Source organism: Scyliorhinus torazame, chromosome 3 (assembly GCF_047496885.1).
Source record: "Scyliorhinus torazame isolate Kashiwa2021f chromosome 3, sScyTor2.1, whole genome shotgun sequence".
Taxonomy (NCBI): Eukaryota; Metazoa; Chordata; class Chondrichthyes; order Carcharhiniformes; family Scyliorhinidae; genus Scyliorhinus; species Scyliorhinus torazame.
This window is the reverse complement of record NC_092709.1, coordinates 275,602,770-275,615,596: the sequence shown is the minus strand read 5'-3', so window position 1 is coordinate 275,615,596 and position 12,827 is coordinate 275,602,770. Positions and strand designations below refer to the sequence as shown.

Here is a 12,827-nt window from a genome sequence, read left to right as displayed (position 1 = left end):
GATTAGGAACCTTCTTTGTTGATTGAAGATCTTTTGTTGTTGCTTGAAGGTCATTTATTGTTTCAATGATTCCAACAAAAAATATGTTTTCCAGATAAAAATTTTCATCTTCGTCCGATAAATTCTTTTGTGAATTTTTATTTTCAGTTTTCTCAATGGGTCTAACATTGAAATGCTTTTTCTGTGCAGTAGTAAAGCAAACTGCTGTTGATTTACATTGAGAAGCGAAGTGGTTTAATTTTGAGCACTTTAAATAATGTTTTCCCTGAGCAGGACAATTCCCCTTTAAGTGGGCGTTATCGCATCTGTAACACGTCATATCTCTGACTCATGAATGACGTTAGCGTATGCGCAGACTTCTTCTGTTGAGTCTCGCATTTCTAAATGAACTACGCATGTCCAGAGTTGGAATGTGTGCATGCAAGATAGCTGCCATCCCGAACGTGCTTCTTTGCTGCCTGGGACACCATTTTAACATTCTCAACCTCATGGTGGACTTTCGCGCCTTTTTCTCGTGGTTAAAATTCCAAATATTGGTTTTTACTCTGCTCATGTAAAATGCATTTTTCTATAGCAATTTTTAGAGTTAAATCATTTTGTTATAATAGGGCTGCTCTTAGATTTTTGTCCGTTATTCCATAAACAATCTGATCTCTGATTAAAGAGTCGTGTAAATCAGCAAAATTATAAGTCTGGGCTAGAAGTTTAAGATCAGTGACAATGTTAGTGATTGATTCTCCGTTTCTCTGTAAACTCTTGTGAAATCTGAATTGCTCCAATATTTCATTAGTTTGCATTTTGCAATGATCATCAAATTTTGCAACAATCACTCTGAATTTACTTTTATCTTCGCCTTCAGCATATGTGAACGAATTATAAATTCCGATAACTTGCTGACCTGCCATTGACAGAAGCAAAGCTATCCATTTCGCTTCAGAGGCTGTATTAAGTCATGAGCTTCCAAATAGAGCTGGAATTGCTGTTTAAATAACTTCCAATTAAGATTTAAGTTACCGGTAGTCTTCAGCTGTCTTGGAGCCTGCACGTGCTCCATCGAATCGATTTGCTGTCGAGGATCCGTTTGCTGCAAGGACTTCCCCAGTCGAACAGTCAGTATCGTAACTTTTTCTTTTCTTTTCTAATCTTATTACCAGTTGTTCTTAAAGCTTGCTTTTACCTGGTACCATGTTATATTACAGAATTGTAATATAAATATTACTCATTTGTCTTGCCGAGGTGTATTGAATTCTGATGGTAAATAGTTGAAGTCTTCCAGTTGATGACAAATTATTATTGAGTAATAAAATAATTTACTTGTGAGTTCTTTCACTTTAATACTTTGACTAGTAAAAAAATAACTAAGATTAGATTAAACTAACAATTATGATAATACACTACACTCTGATCTGATCATGCCTTCCCTCTAGCTGCACTACACACAACTAACCTACAGAAAGAGCGGGAAACTCCTTATATAGTTCTTGTTAGTGTTGCCATCTAGTGATCATCTGTCTGTGCTGACTTCACATTAACTAAACATGTATTAACACATACAGAGATCACTACACTTCGTACAGTTATAGTCTCCATATTCAAGGAAGGATCTAATACATTAAGGTTTACTAAACTAATGCCTGAATTGGGCGAGTTGCCTCATGAGGAATAATCGTACAGGTGAGGCTCGTATCCACTGGAGGTTAGAAGAGTAAGAGATGACGTGATTAAAGCATATATGATCGCAAGGGGTCTTGACAGGATGGATGTGGAGAGGATGTTTCTTCTTGTGGGAGAATCTAGAACCAGAGGTCACTGTTTAAAATAAGGGGTTGCCCATTTAAGACAGAAATGAGGGGAAATGACTTCTCACTGTGAGTTTTTGGAACTCTTCCTCAAAAGGCAGTGAAAGCTGAGTCTTTGAATATTTTTAAGGCAGAAGTAGATAGATTCTTGATAAATAAGTGGCTGAAAGATTATAGGGGTAGGCTGGAATGTGGGAAAATTCTAATGGCGGAGCAGGCTCAAGGGGCAGAGTGGCTTACTCCTGCTCTTAATTTATATGTTTGTAAAGATAATTAAGAATAGGCAATAAATGCTGGCCTTGCTGTGATACTCGCATCTCAAGGGGTAAATTCATTTTTTAAAAGGCCAAGGGCAACAATATGCTTGTACAGGAATTAGAAAAAAACTAACCTAGGAACCATGAGAAATGCCTTAATATTAATCAGAAATACATAAATAACAGAAGTTGAAGTAAATATATAAAGTTGTTTCACGGCACGAAGAAATTAATTCTACTTTGAAAAGCACAGCAAGACCTAGACTGCAGTAAGCTTTGAAGTGGTTAGAAGAAAGGTTAAGCAAAAATACTTAAAAATAGATAAGGAAATGTTGGCCAAGATTTTACAATGCGTGTACCCGCAGCAGATGGGACGGGCTATTTAAATTGTCATTCACTTCGGCAGGACCATAATATCCCACCAGGCGGGATGGGTTGTGAAATCCTGGCCATTAAATAAGAAGAATTAGAATTCCAACAAACAATGACTGAAGATAGCTCAACAAATCAGAATAATTAGGACAGAAATGAAGATAAATCTCATAATGATCCCAAACAAAAATGATCCCAAGAAATGTTACCACTTTTCGAACTTGGTATCTTACCCCCATTAGGACTGTTACAGAAAAAACAAATAAAATAGACAACAAAATTAGTTTTGTCATTATATTTGTGTAATGAAATAACCTACACATTTGAGAGCAGCCATCAGTGAAGGATGTATTTTCTACAGAGTAAAAATACTGTCCAATTCTTCCCTAAATGTTATTTACAAGTATGTGCATAACATTTGTTAGTCATTGAGAAACTATGGAAAAATGCACATGCGCATTATCACCTGATTAGCTGTAGAGGAAAAACTTGCTCTCGGAGGTGGTTCTGTTTGGCATCCATTTTCCTGTGGGAACAATAGAAAACTTTTAGCACAGTTATATTGGATAGCACTGTTGCCTACGGTACTGAGGACCCGAGTTCGATCCCGGCCCCAGGTCACTGCCTGTGTGGAGGTTGTACATTCTCCCAGTGTCTGTGTGGGTTTCACCCCCACAAGCCAAATATTTGCAGGTTAGGTGGATTGGCCGCGCTAAATTGCTCCTTAATTGGAAAAAAATAATTGGATACTCTAAATTTACTTTTTAAAAAGCACAGTTACTTCAAACAAGCTGTCACTATTTATCGTGGTCTATTCTCTGACAAATAATTATGTTTTGTAATCTTCTGCCTTATTGGGTACACGGGTGACCTGATCTATTTGAGGATTAGGTCTCATTATGATTCTATTGGAAAGCTGGAGGCACCAAATAGACTTCACATTAGGTAGCCAAGATTTGACCCAGATGGCAGAAAGGCAGATTCATTTTGATTTTGGTGTTGGCTGTACTGGATATTTAAGGCTGGCCCTGTGTTGTGTCCCCTAGATCTCCTGAACAGCACTTCCTGCTTTGCCATACTACCCTGGGCATTTATGCACTCATCAACTGTGGCTTAGTGATTGCAAACTACAGCTTCTCAAGGGTAATTCACGATGGACAGTACATGCTGGCCCTGCCGGTGATGCCCACATCCATAAATGAATTAAATAAAGAGAGACCCAGGATAAAATCATGTCTGCGAGTGGTCCTCTGAGAGGAGAGACCGAGGTTAAAACTAAGTCTGTGAAAGGACAGACCGAGGATGAAACCAGCCCCACAGGTAGACTGTGGAAGAGCAAGAGTGGAATTGTCAGAGAACCAGAGAAGAGATTTAGGATAAAACCAACCCTGAATGGATCCATGAAACAGCAAGAGGGAGAAAAAGAGGAATAGTGAGTTAGGAATCAGATGTTCAAAAATCAACTAAAGAAAAATCAGGGAAAAACATGACTTTTAGAGTCCATTCCCTGCGGGTGCAATCCTGTTATTGTGGCTAAATCCCACAAAAGGCCATAACGGGATTTGTGCTGGGGAGATCCATAGAATCCCTACAATGCAGAAGGAGGCCATACGACCCATCGAGTCTCCACCGGCCCTACCAAGAGCACCCTACCTAGGTCCACACCCCTTCGCTATCCACAAAACCCATAATTTTGTAACCGGTGTGTACCATCTACAAGATGCACTGCAGTAACTAGCCAAGGATCCATAGGCAGAACCTTCCAAACCCACGACCATTACCATCTAGAAGGACATGAGCAGCAGATACCTGGGAACAACACTACCTGGAGGTTCCACTCAGGGCTGGTCAGTAGCGAAGACTTAAAGAAGGGTGCTTTGTGAACAAATTGTACTGGCTTACCCTCATAGGGTTGTTGAAAGTCTGAGAAGCTCTTTCACTGAAGTTGAACTGATTGGGAATCTTTCGTTCCTGTCTTGGTTTTATTACTTCCTTCTCTTCTTCCTCTTCAGCTGCCTACAAATAAAACAAATGCATTTCAGCCATAGATTTATGCAATAGAATCACGTAATTAGGTTCCTAATTAAAATGTAATTAATTTCCTTTATCACAGGCAACTTCCAAAAAAGTGAAAAATCATTCGAACTCTGTCAGAGTACACAGTACTGAGGAAGTGAAGCATTGACAAAGATGTAATTTTTCAGATGAGATCTTAAACCAAGGCTGTATCTGCCTGCTGAAATGCATATAAACAATCCCAGGCGTATTTGTGGACAGTAAGACTGTTGCAGATTTCAAGGTCTGCAATACATGTCACTTGATTGAGAAGACTCACGAGCACAGAGGTCTGGATTCTCCGCACCCCAACGCCGAAATCGCGGCCAGCGCGGGGGCGGAGAATCCATTTTCCCACAAGGAATCGGGACCGATTCTGCGGGCCCCGAAAAGCTGCGTACTCAGAGTACGCCCCGCCGCCTAGGACCTACCTGGGGCCATTGCCAGAGGCCCGCTCCATCATTCTCTGCCCCCGAACAACCAAAGTACTGACGGCGTGGATTTAATATGTTGCTAATTTTTAGTTGGCTCTTAAAATGTTGCTCATTGTGTCTTTACTTAATTTGCTCTGTTTCTATAACCTTTGCTCTAGAGTCGCCAGGTATCTTTATGATACCACGAGGTTCAAGTTCAAGTGCTGATCAATAACTCAATACACCAGTTAGTACGTTTCAAATCAAACCACATTTATTATACACAGTCAATCACTACTCATGCATAAAACTCTACTTACTAGACTATCTCAAACACTAAAAGGCCTATACTTAGCTTTGTAACTGGCCCACCAGGTCAGGGGAACAAATGGCCTTCTGTTCGATTCTGAGTCTGCAGGATTCAAAGCTGGTATGGACTGGTAGCTAGGAGTGCCTATCTTGTAGCGTGCGTGACTGGAGACTTACTTGGTTGGTGCAGTGACTAGGCAGGTCACTGTCAAGGGTTGTTTCGAGCTGCTGAGAGACCCTGTCAAGAAGGACAAATTGAACTTGGGGACTCTATTTTATAGTCCCCAGGGGCTTTGCGCCATTCGGAGCGGACCCCATACCTGGTTCCAAGTGATTGGACTAAGTTCTGATCACTTGGATCGATTTCTCCAATACTGGAGCTGTTCCCTGATCGCTGGGCGGTTCCTAAGTGTCCGTTGGCCTTCCTTTGTCTTGCCTCCTGCTGGCGCCGGGGAGTCTGGCTTGGCCTTGTTTACCTTAACGGTTTCCAATTGTTCCCGGGGATCGCTCTTGAATATGTAGATGGTTGTTAGTTTCAGTGCTGTCTGGGTTCCTGCAAGTTCTGATATACAGGAAACTTTGCACCTGCTGTTTTTCCTGCGTTTGACTGAATTTCCCTGCATTCTTAGCGGATCTCCATTTTAAAGTCGGGAAGTGGCCAACCGAGGTGGCTGCAATCCCTCCTTGTGATCCCTAATGCGAAGCATGAAGGATCACATAACTGCGTCGTCTTCACTCCCTGACCCAGCGAGCACTCTTCCATGGCCTCTACACTGACCATAACTATGCACAAAAATTTTAACTGACAATTCTAAGTGGCGCTATGTCACAACAGGGACATGCAGTACAACATATTAAAAAACAGTACCTCCAACTATCTTCCATAAACTACACTCACTTAAACATCCAACCATACTAACCTCCTAACAATACAAAAATAATAGCAGCATTTACATTTTCCTCTGGCTTGGGGTTCAAGCACAGAGTTGTACAATCTTTCAGTTGCAAATGAGACATGTTTCTTTATTCACAAATGACGCAAATCGAATGTCCTTTATTGTAGATCAAGGGGTTCGGGGGCCTGGTTGAAAACCGAAAATAGGGGATCTCATCCTGTATGCCGGGGTGTGAGAGCGGTAGGCCATTTTCTCATGTGGATAGTCTGCATGATGCTGCAGAATATTGCCAATGCTATAAGGGATTCAATTACGTTATAAACCTATCATACCATGGTGTGTTGTTACTTGTCACTGGGCTCTGGGTGCTAAGGGGAAGTGAATCATTGACAGCCGGGGGGGGTTGGGGTCAGGGTGTTCGCGTTCGCGCGTAACCGAATACAAATTATCATGATAACGAAAAACACGTATGATGTCTACACTGTTCTCTTCTTTCTTCTCTTCTCTTCCTTTTCGTCTCTTCTCTCTTCCTGGAGTTTCTGGAATTCTGTGGATCAAGCATAGTTTCTGTTACTATCTTGTACATTAGCATGTCTGTCTTTTAGTGCCAATTTCCCTTCATAATTGGTCACCATGTGTGACTCCCTCATTTTTTTTTAAACCAAATATTTGGACAAGACATCTAAGAAAATACTGCCGTACTGCGAGCCGTCTCGCAGCCCATGTGATTTACCATCTCAGTGTTTGAGGATGTAAATAGCATAGGGAAGCAACTTTGGGGTTGCCAAAACCAAGCAAAAGAATTTTGAACGTAATAGAGTCAAAATGGGGTGCGTATGGGCCGCGGTGGGTAAGATTTGGATGGAATCCCTGGATAGGACGGTGATCAATGCCGTATGTGCTCTACCCGAGCGTAGCTGACCAGAGGGGGGTCCTCAGGCAGGGCGGGGACCAATGCCGTTTCTCCACTGCCTGAGCAACCAGCAAGAACGGGTAAGAATGTGGTCGTCGTGGGGGGCTGCCTCTCGGATTAGGAGAGCAACTATGAGTCGGGTTCTGTCGACAGACTAGTTCCTCTTAACTATTGTCTGGGGCAAACTTGTTCCATTAAAAGCCGGGGGGCGTTAAAGGAGTGGTGACGTGGGGCCGTGAAAACTTTTGAGTTTACACACAACACTTAACGATAACACTAATCGAACAAACATTCAACAAACATGGTGCAGGTTCCATCAGGAAGGACACCGTTTATCCCAAGCGGTTCCTTTTTAAAACATCATCTGGACACCTCAGTTATCAGTTACGAACAGGGTCGCAAAGGGGTTCTCGTTTTGGGAGTCAGACTCAATGTCATCATCTTCTCCCGGATGCCATACTCTTGAATGGTTGAGGGTTGCTAAAGCTGCATGGTGTGACTTCGGGTCCATCTCGTCGTTTTGGACGAGCCTGTATGAATTGCCACGGTGCCAAATAGTCGTGTCTAATTCTGTGGAGATGGAGTCGGGGTCGTCATCGTAGGCCGGTGGTCTTTCGTGAGGTTGTTAACGAATGTGATCAGGAAGGGATCACTCGAATCGTGTTCAGATTTGCTTAGTGTGGGGCCTGTTGCATGGGGATAGTAGGGAGGCGTGCTGTGGCTATCGCCTGTGTCACAGTCGCTGTCGCTGCTGTCTGTGGGCGTTCCGGGGTGGAGTCTAGAGTTCGGGGGTGGAGTCAAGGTCGAGTCCGTGGATGGGGTGGACGTGTTGGGGGAGGGTAGGAATACGTTGACTGTGGGCGGGGTGTGGTCTGCTGCTTCGAGCATGACGTGGTGTGCGTGGTTAGACTGCGAGCCATATGCCTTGTGCTGGTTAATATGAAGCCACGCGGTCTTCCCGTTGGGGTACTTCATCTTATAAATGGAGGGGCTTACTTTGTCCGCAACGGAGTACGGACCCGAATACTTAGGTGACAGGAACGTGCTGGGGTTGTAAATGGAGAGCATGGCCTGCTGTCCTACCTCAAACTCAGTCGCATGCACTGTCATGTCAAAACGGGCCTTGCTCTGTTTCTTACGTGTGCCTAATTTTACTGCGGCTGCTAGCTGAGCTGTTTTTACATTCTCTACTAATTGTTTCACTGCGCTCTCGTGTGTGAGGGCCGTCACTTCGGGGCTGGTCAAGTCAAGTTCTAATAAAAATTCTGTGCCTTTCATGGGGCGTCAGGTCATGAGAGTGTGTGGGGTGTATCCTGTGGATGTCGAAACAGTGTTACTCAAAAACATTAGTACAAAAGGGAGGACTGAATCCCAAGTGGTGCTGTTTTGTTGGACCATTTTCCTGAGGGTTGCTTTTAGGGTCCGATTCATTCGCTCCACGATACCACTTGACTGGGGGTGGTATGCGATGTGGAATTTTTGGGTAATGCCAAATATCGTGAGGACGTTCTTCATGACATGTCCCATAAAATGGGAACCTTGGTCGGATTCAATGCTGCGGGGGAGTCCCCATCTCGTAAAGATGTGGTGAGTTAAAATCTTTGCCGTAGTCTTTGCCGTGTTTGTTCTAGATGGGAATGCTTCTACCCATTTCGTAAACGTGTCTATAACAACTAACACATACTTGTGACCATTCCTGCAAGGGGGCAATGGTCCTATAAAATCAATCTGGAGGTTAGTCCAGGGGCCATTAACGGGGCTGGCGTGGCTAAGCTGAGCTTTCCTCGCATATCTGTCCGGATTGTTTTGGGCACAGATAAGGCAATTTTCTACATAGTGCGTGACTAAGTGGTCTTCCTTTAAATTCGGCCACCAACAGAGCTGCCTGAGGTGGGCTGTAGTGGGGTCAATTCCCTGATGCCCATGACTATCATGGAACAAACAAATAAGCTGATTCCTGTCCTGTTCAGGAACCACATAAAGGGTGTCTTTTAGGACCACACCGTCATGTGTGGTCAGTGCATTTTTAAACCTATTGTATGGGGCTGGAAATTTTCCTTTTAAAATCTCCCTGAGATTACTATCTTGCTTCTGGGCCTGCACTAAATCTTCGATATTTGTCTGTGAGACCTGAACTGCATTCACTGGGGCGCTTTCGGGGCGGGGGGGTTCCAAAAATATTAATGTCTGGAACCTGCTTTAGCCAGTGCGTCGGCTTTTACAGTTCCAGGTGGGGAGGAACGGTGGTGACTTCATACTTTAATAATACCAAATATTTTATTTGTTCTTAAGGGCAGCACGGTAGCATTGTGGATAGCACAATTGCTTCACAGCTCCAGGGTCCCAGGTTCGATTCCGGCTTGAGTCACTGGCTGTGCGGAGTCTGCACATCCTCCCCGTGTGTGCGTGGGTTTCCTCCGGATGCTCCGGTTTCCTCCCACAGTCCAAAGATGTGCAAATTAGGTGGATTGGCCATGATAAATTGCCCTTAGTGTCCAAAATTGCCCTTAGTGTTGGGTGGAGGCATTGACTTTGGGTAGGGTGCTCTTTCCAAGAGCCGGTGCAGACTCAATGGGCCGAATGGCCTCCTTCTGCACTGTAAATTCAATGATAATCTATGATTAATCTAGGACAAAGGTTCGGCACAACATCGTGGGCCGAAGGGCCTGTTCTGTGCTGTATTTTTCTATGTTCTATGTTCTATCCTGTCCTGTGTTTTGTCCAAAATGTGCCAGAGCAATGGGGCTGAAGGGAGGGGTTTTCCGTCCGCGGAAACAAATCCTCTTGCTTTCCACAGGGGTAGGAATTCTGTGAGGCTGTTACAGACATAGAGGCGGTCCGAGTATATGTCTGCTGGGCTGGGGAAGGAATCTGGGTGATCAACAATGTTTGCAATGGCTAGTTCTGCCCCCTGCGCGCCTAAGTGGCCTGGCAGTTTTAACGAGATTTCCTCTAGGGCGCGTCCGTGTCCTCAACATAGATGCCGCATCCTGTAATGCGCTTCCCGTTTAATATAGTGGAAGAACCATCCACATATATTCTCAAGGGTGCGCATGTGTCTGTGTGCTGGGGGCTCTAGGGTGAACTACCTATCTTTTTGGGGGGGGGGGTTGCGATAAAGGGGCCTGTATTGTGGTGTGGTGAGATGATTTCACATTCGTGGGGGGTGCCTGGGTACTGAAGGTTGTCGTGTAGGAAAGTGTGGTCCTTTTAACAGTGATGTCCCGTCCCTGCAAAAGAAGGGTCCATCTGGCTGCTCTGATCTGGCTTACTGTACCTTCTTGAAGTCGTCCGTCGAGTAAAAGTTGGGTGGGGATGTGTTCCCTGAGGATTGTGATGGGGTTTAGTCCGGTGATATATGAAAAGTATTGAACTGCCCAGAAAACTGCGAACAGGTGCGTTTCACAGGCCGAAAATCCCTGCTCCACAGGATCTAAAACTCTGGAGGCGTAAGCCATGGGTCTTAACTGTTCGTGCCGTTCCTAGAGGAGCACGGCTGAAAGGGTACGATCTGTGCTAGCTATCTCTATAGCATAGGGGGAAAGCGGGTCTGGAACCTGTAGTGCGGGGGCTGCAATGAGTGCGCGCTTTAAAGCATCTACGACATCCGTGTGCCGCAGAAGCCATTCCCAAGGGGCTCCTTTCTTTAGGAGTTCCGAGAGGGGTGCTGCTTTGGTTGCGAAACCGTCAATATGGTCTCGGCAGTAGCCAACCAGTCCTAAAAACGACCGGAGGGTGGAAACATTCTGGGGAAGGGGCAATTTCACAATCAAGTCAATTCTTTTATGCTCGATCTCACGTTTACCATGCATGATAATCGTTCCCAAATATACCACTTTGTTTTCCAAAATTTGGGCCTTCTTAGGGTTCACTTTAGATCCAATTCGCTGTAGGACTTCCAGGAGTTCGGACAGAAGCGCGATGTGCTCTGCCTTGGTGTCTGTCTGCAGTAATAGGTTGTCTACATGCTGGACCAGACATTCGGGGCGAGAACATTTTGATAAACAATTGGCCAGCTGTCGGTGGAAAATGGAGGGGGAGTTGTGGAATCCTTGTGGAAGGCAAGTCCATGTGTACTGCTGATTTTTAAAAGTGAAGGCAAATTTGTACTGGCACGCTTTTGCCAATGGAATGGACCAGAATCCGTTACTGATGTCCAAAACCATAAAATATCGTGAGTTGAGTCCCTGTTCGAGCATGGTCTCGGGACTTGTGGCTACCGTGGGGGCTGCTGCGGGGGTGACTTTGTTGAGTTCCCGGTAATCAATGGTCAGTCGCAATGATCCATCGGGCTCTCTCACTGGCCAAATCGGGGCATTATTAGTAGAGGCTACTGATCTAAGTACGCCTTGTTCTAATAAACTATCAATAACCTTTGAGATTTCTCCCTCTGCCTCTTGAGGAAATCCATATTCTGGGGACTCGGGTCAGGTCCTGTTATTTGAACCAAACCAGCCATCCTGCCGCAGTCATGTTTATGACTTACAAATGCGGTCCTGTTTTTCTGGAGAACTGCCCTAACCTGTTTGTCTGCGCTAATCGTGGTCGGGTCAAACCAAAAATCGCCGACTGCGCTAATCTTATTAGCATACTCACCGACTGTGAGCGTTGCGGGGGCTCTTGCTGACTTTGTCATTTTCCAGACACATTGATTTACTGGGTCAAATGATAGGTTGTGAGAGTTCATGAAATCAACGCCCAAAATGTGTTCTGCTGTGTGGGGCAGATCGACCAAAACTATGGGGTGTTTTGTTGTAATGTTGCCAATTTGAATGGGTACAGGGGCTGTGATGTGTCCCTGCTGTGAGTGGCCTGTGAAGCCGCTGAGGGTGATTGTGGCTGTAGTGGGCCAAGTGTCTTTTTGGAACATGGTGGAGGAATTAATTGTGGTGCGGGACCCTCCTGTGTCCCAGAGAAATTCGATGGGCTGTCCCCGTATTTTCGCTGCAACGACTGATTGGACGGACCTATCCCAAAGGGTGTCGCAGACCGAGGTGAGGGAGCCCGAACACCATCAGTCAGTTTCGTTCATGTCTGTCTGGTCTGAACGGGTGCCTACACTATGTATGGGCTTTGTCCTGTTTCTATTCAGAGTACCTGCCTGCTGGGCTCTCTGTGGCTGTCGTGGGGCATTGCACTCTCGTGCAAAGTGATCTAATTGTCCACAGTTGTAACACTCCTGTGGTTTCTGTGGGGGGCTGTTCATGCCTTCGTTCACCCATGCGGGGTTCTGGTGCGCTTTAACTGCTTGGATATCTGCCTCTGCCTGCTATTCTTCGGGTTTTCTAAACGCGGGTTTGTTGTGGACAGATTGCTCCCAGGTGCGGGACAACCATTTTAAAACCCACTTTTCGTTGTGCGCTTATTCCGAGGGGTCATAATTAGTACAAGCTTTTTGTCCTGCTTCTGTGGCATGGGAGATAAAGGTGCTGGTCCATTTAGCCATGTTGTCTGGGGACAAATGGGCGCGGTCTAAGTTTCCGAAAACGGCTGTAAAATGGATCCACAGGCGTCCAGCAAACACTGTGGGGTGTTCTGTTTTCTTCTGCCTGCACTTATTCAGGCCTTCTACTGGGTCACCTCTGTTATAACCGATCGTGTCTAGGATCGCCGTGTGCATCTCTGCAAGGGTGCCTCCTCCTCATTCTGTGGGTCGGGAAGGGCTGCTACAACAGAAGGGTCTAAGCTTAAAACTGTGAGCTTCACTTGCTCACGCTCATCCAGGCCGTGCATGGTCGCCTGCTGCTTCACTCCAGCAAAGACGTGGTGGGGGTCTGAGGTGGTGGAGGAACGGTGTGATCTTTTCGCACGCG

General features: G+C 45.2%; 1 protein-coding gene across 2 annotated transcripts in view; it reads right to left on the bottom strand.

The window, feature by feature from the left end:
- dnai1.2 (dynein, axonemal, intermediate chain 1, paralog 2) overlaps nt 1-12,827 on the bottom strand; it is a 441,248-nt gene that overhangs the window by 328,827 nt on the left and 99,594 nt on the right. For both annotated transcript variants that reach the window (XM_072497265.1, XM_072497264.1), the window contains exons 7-8: nt 4,331-4,444; nt 2,895-2,954 (exon numbers count right to left, since the gene is read on the bottom strand). In XM_072497265.1, coding sequence (XP_072353366.1) covers nt 2,895-2,954; nt 4,331-4,444 — 174 coding nt within the window. The remainder of the gene's footprint in view (nt 1-2,894; nt 2,955-4,330; nt 4,445-12,827) is intronic.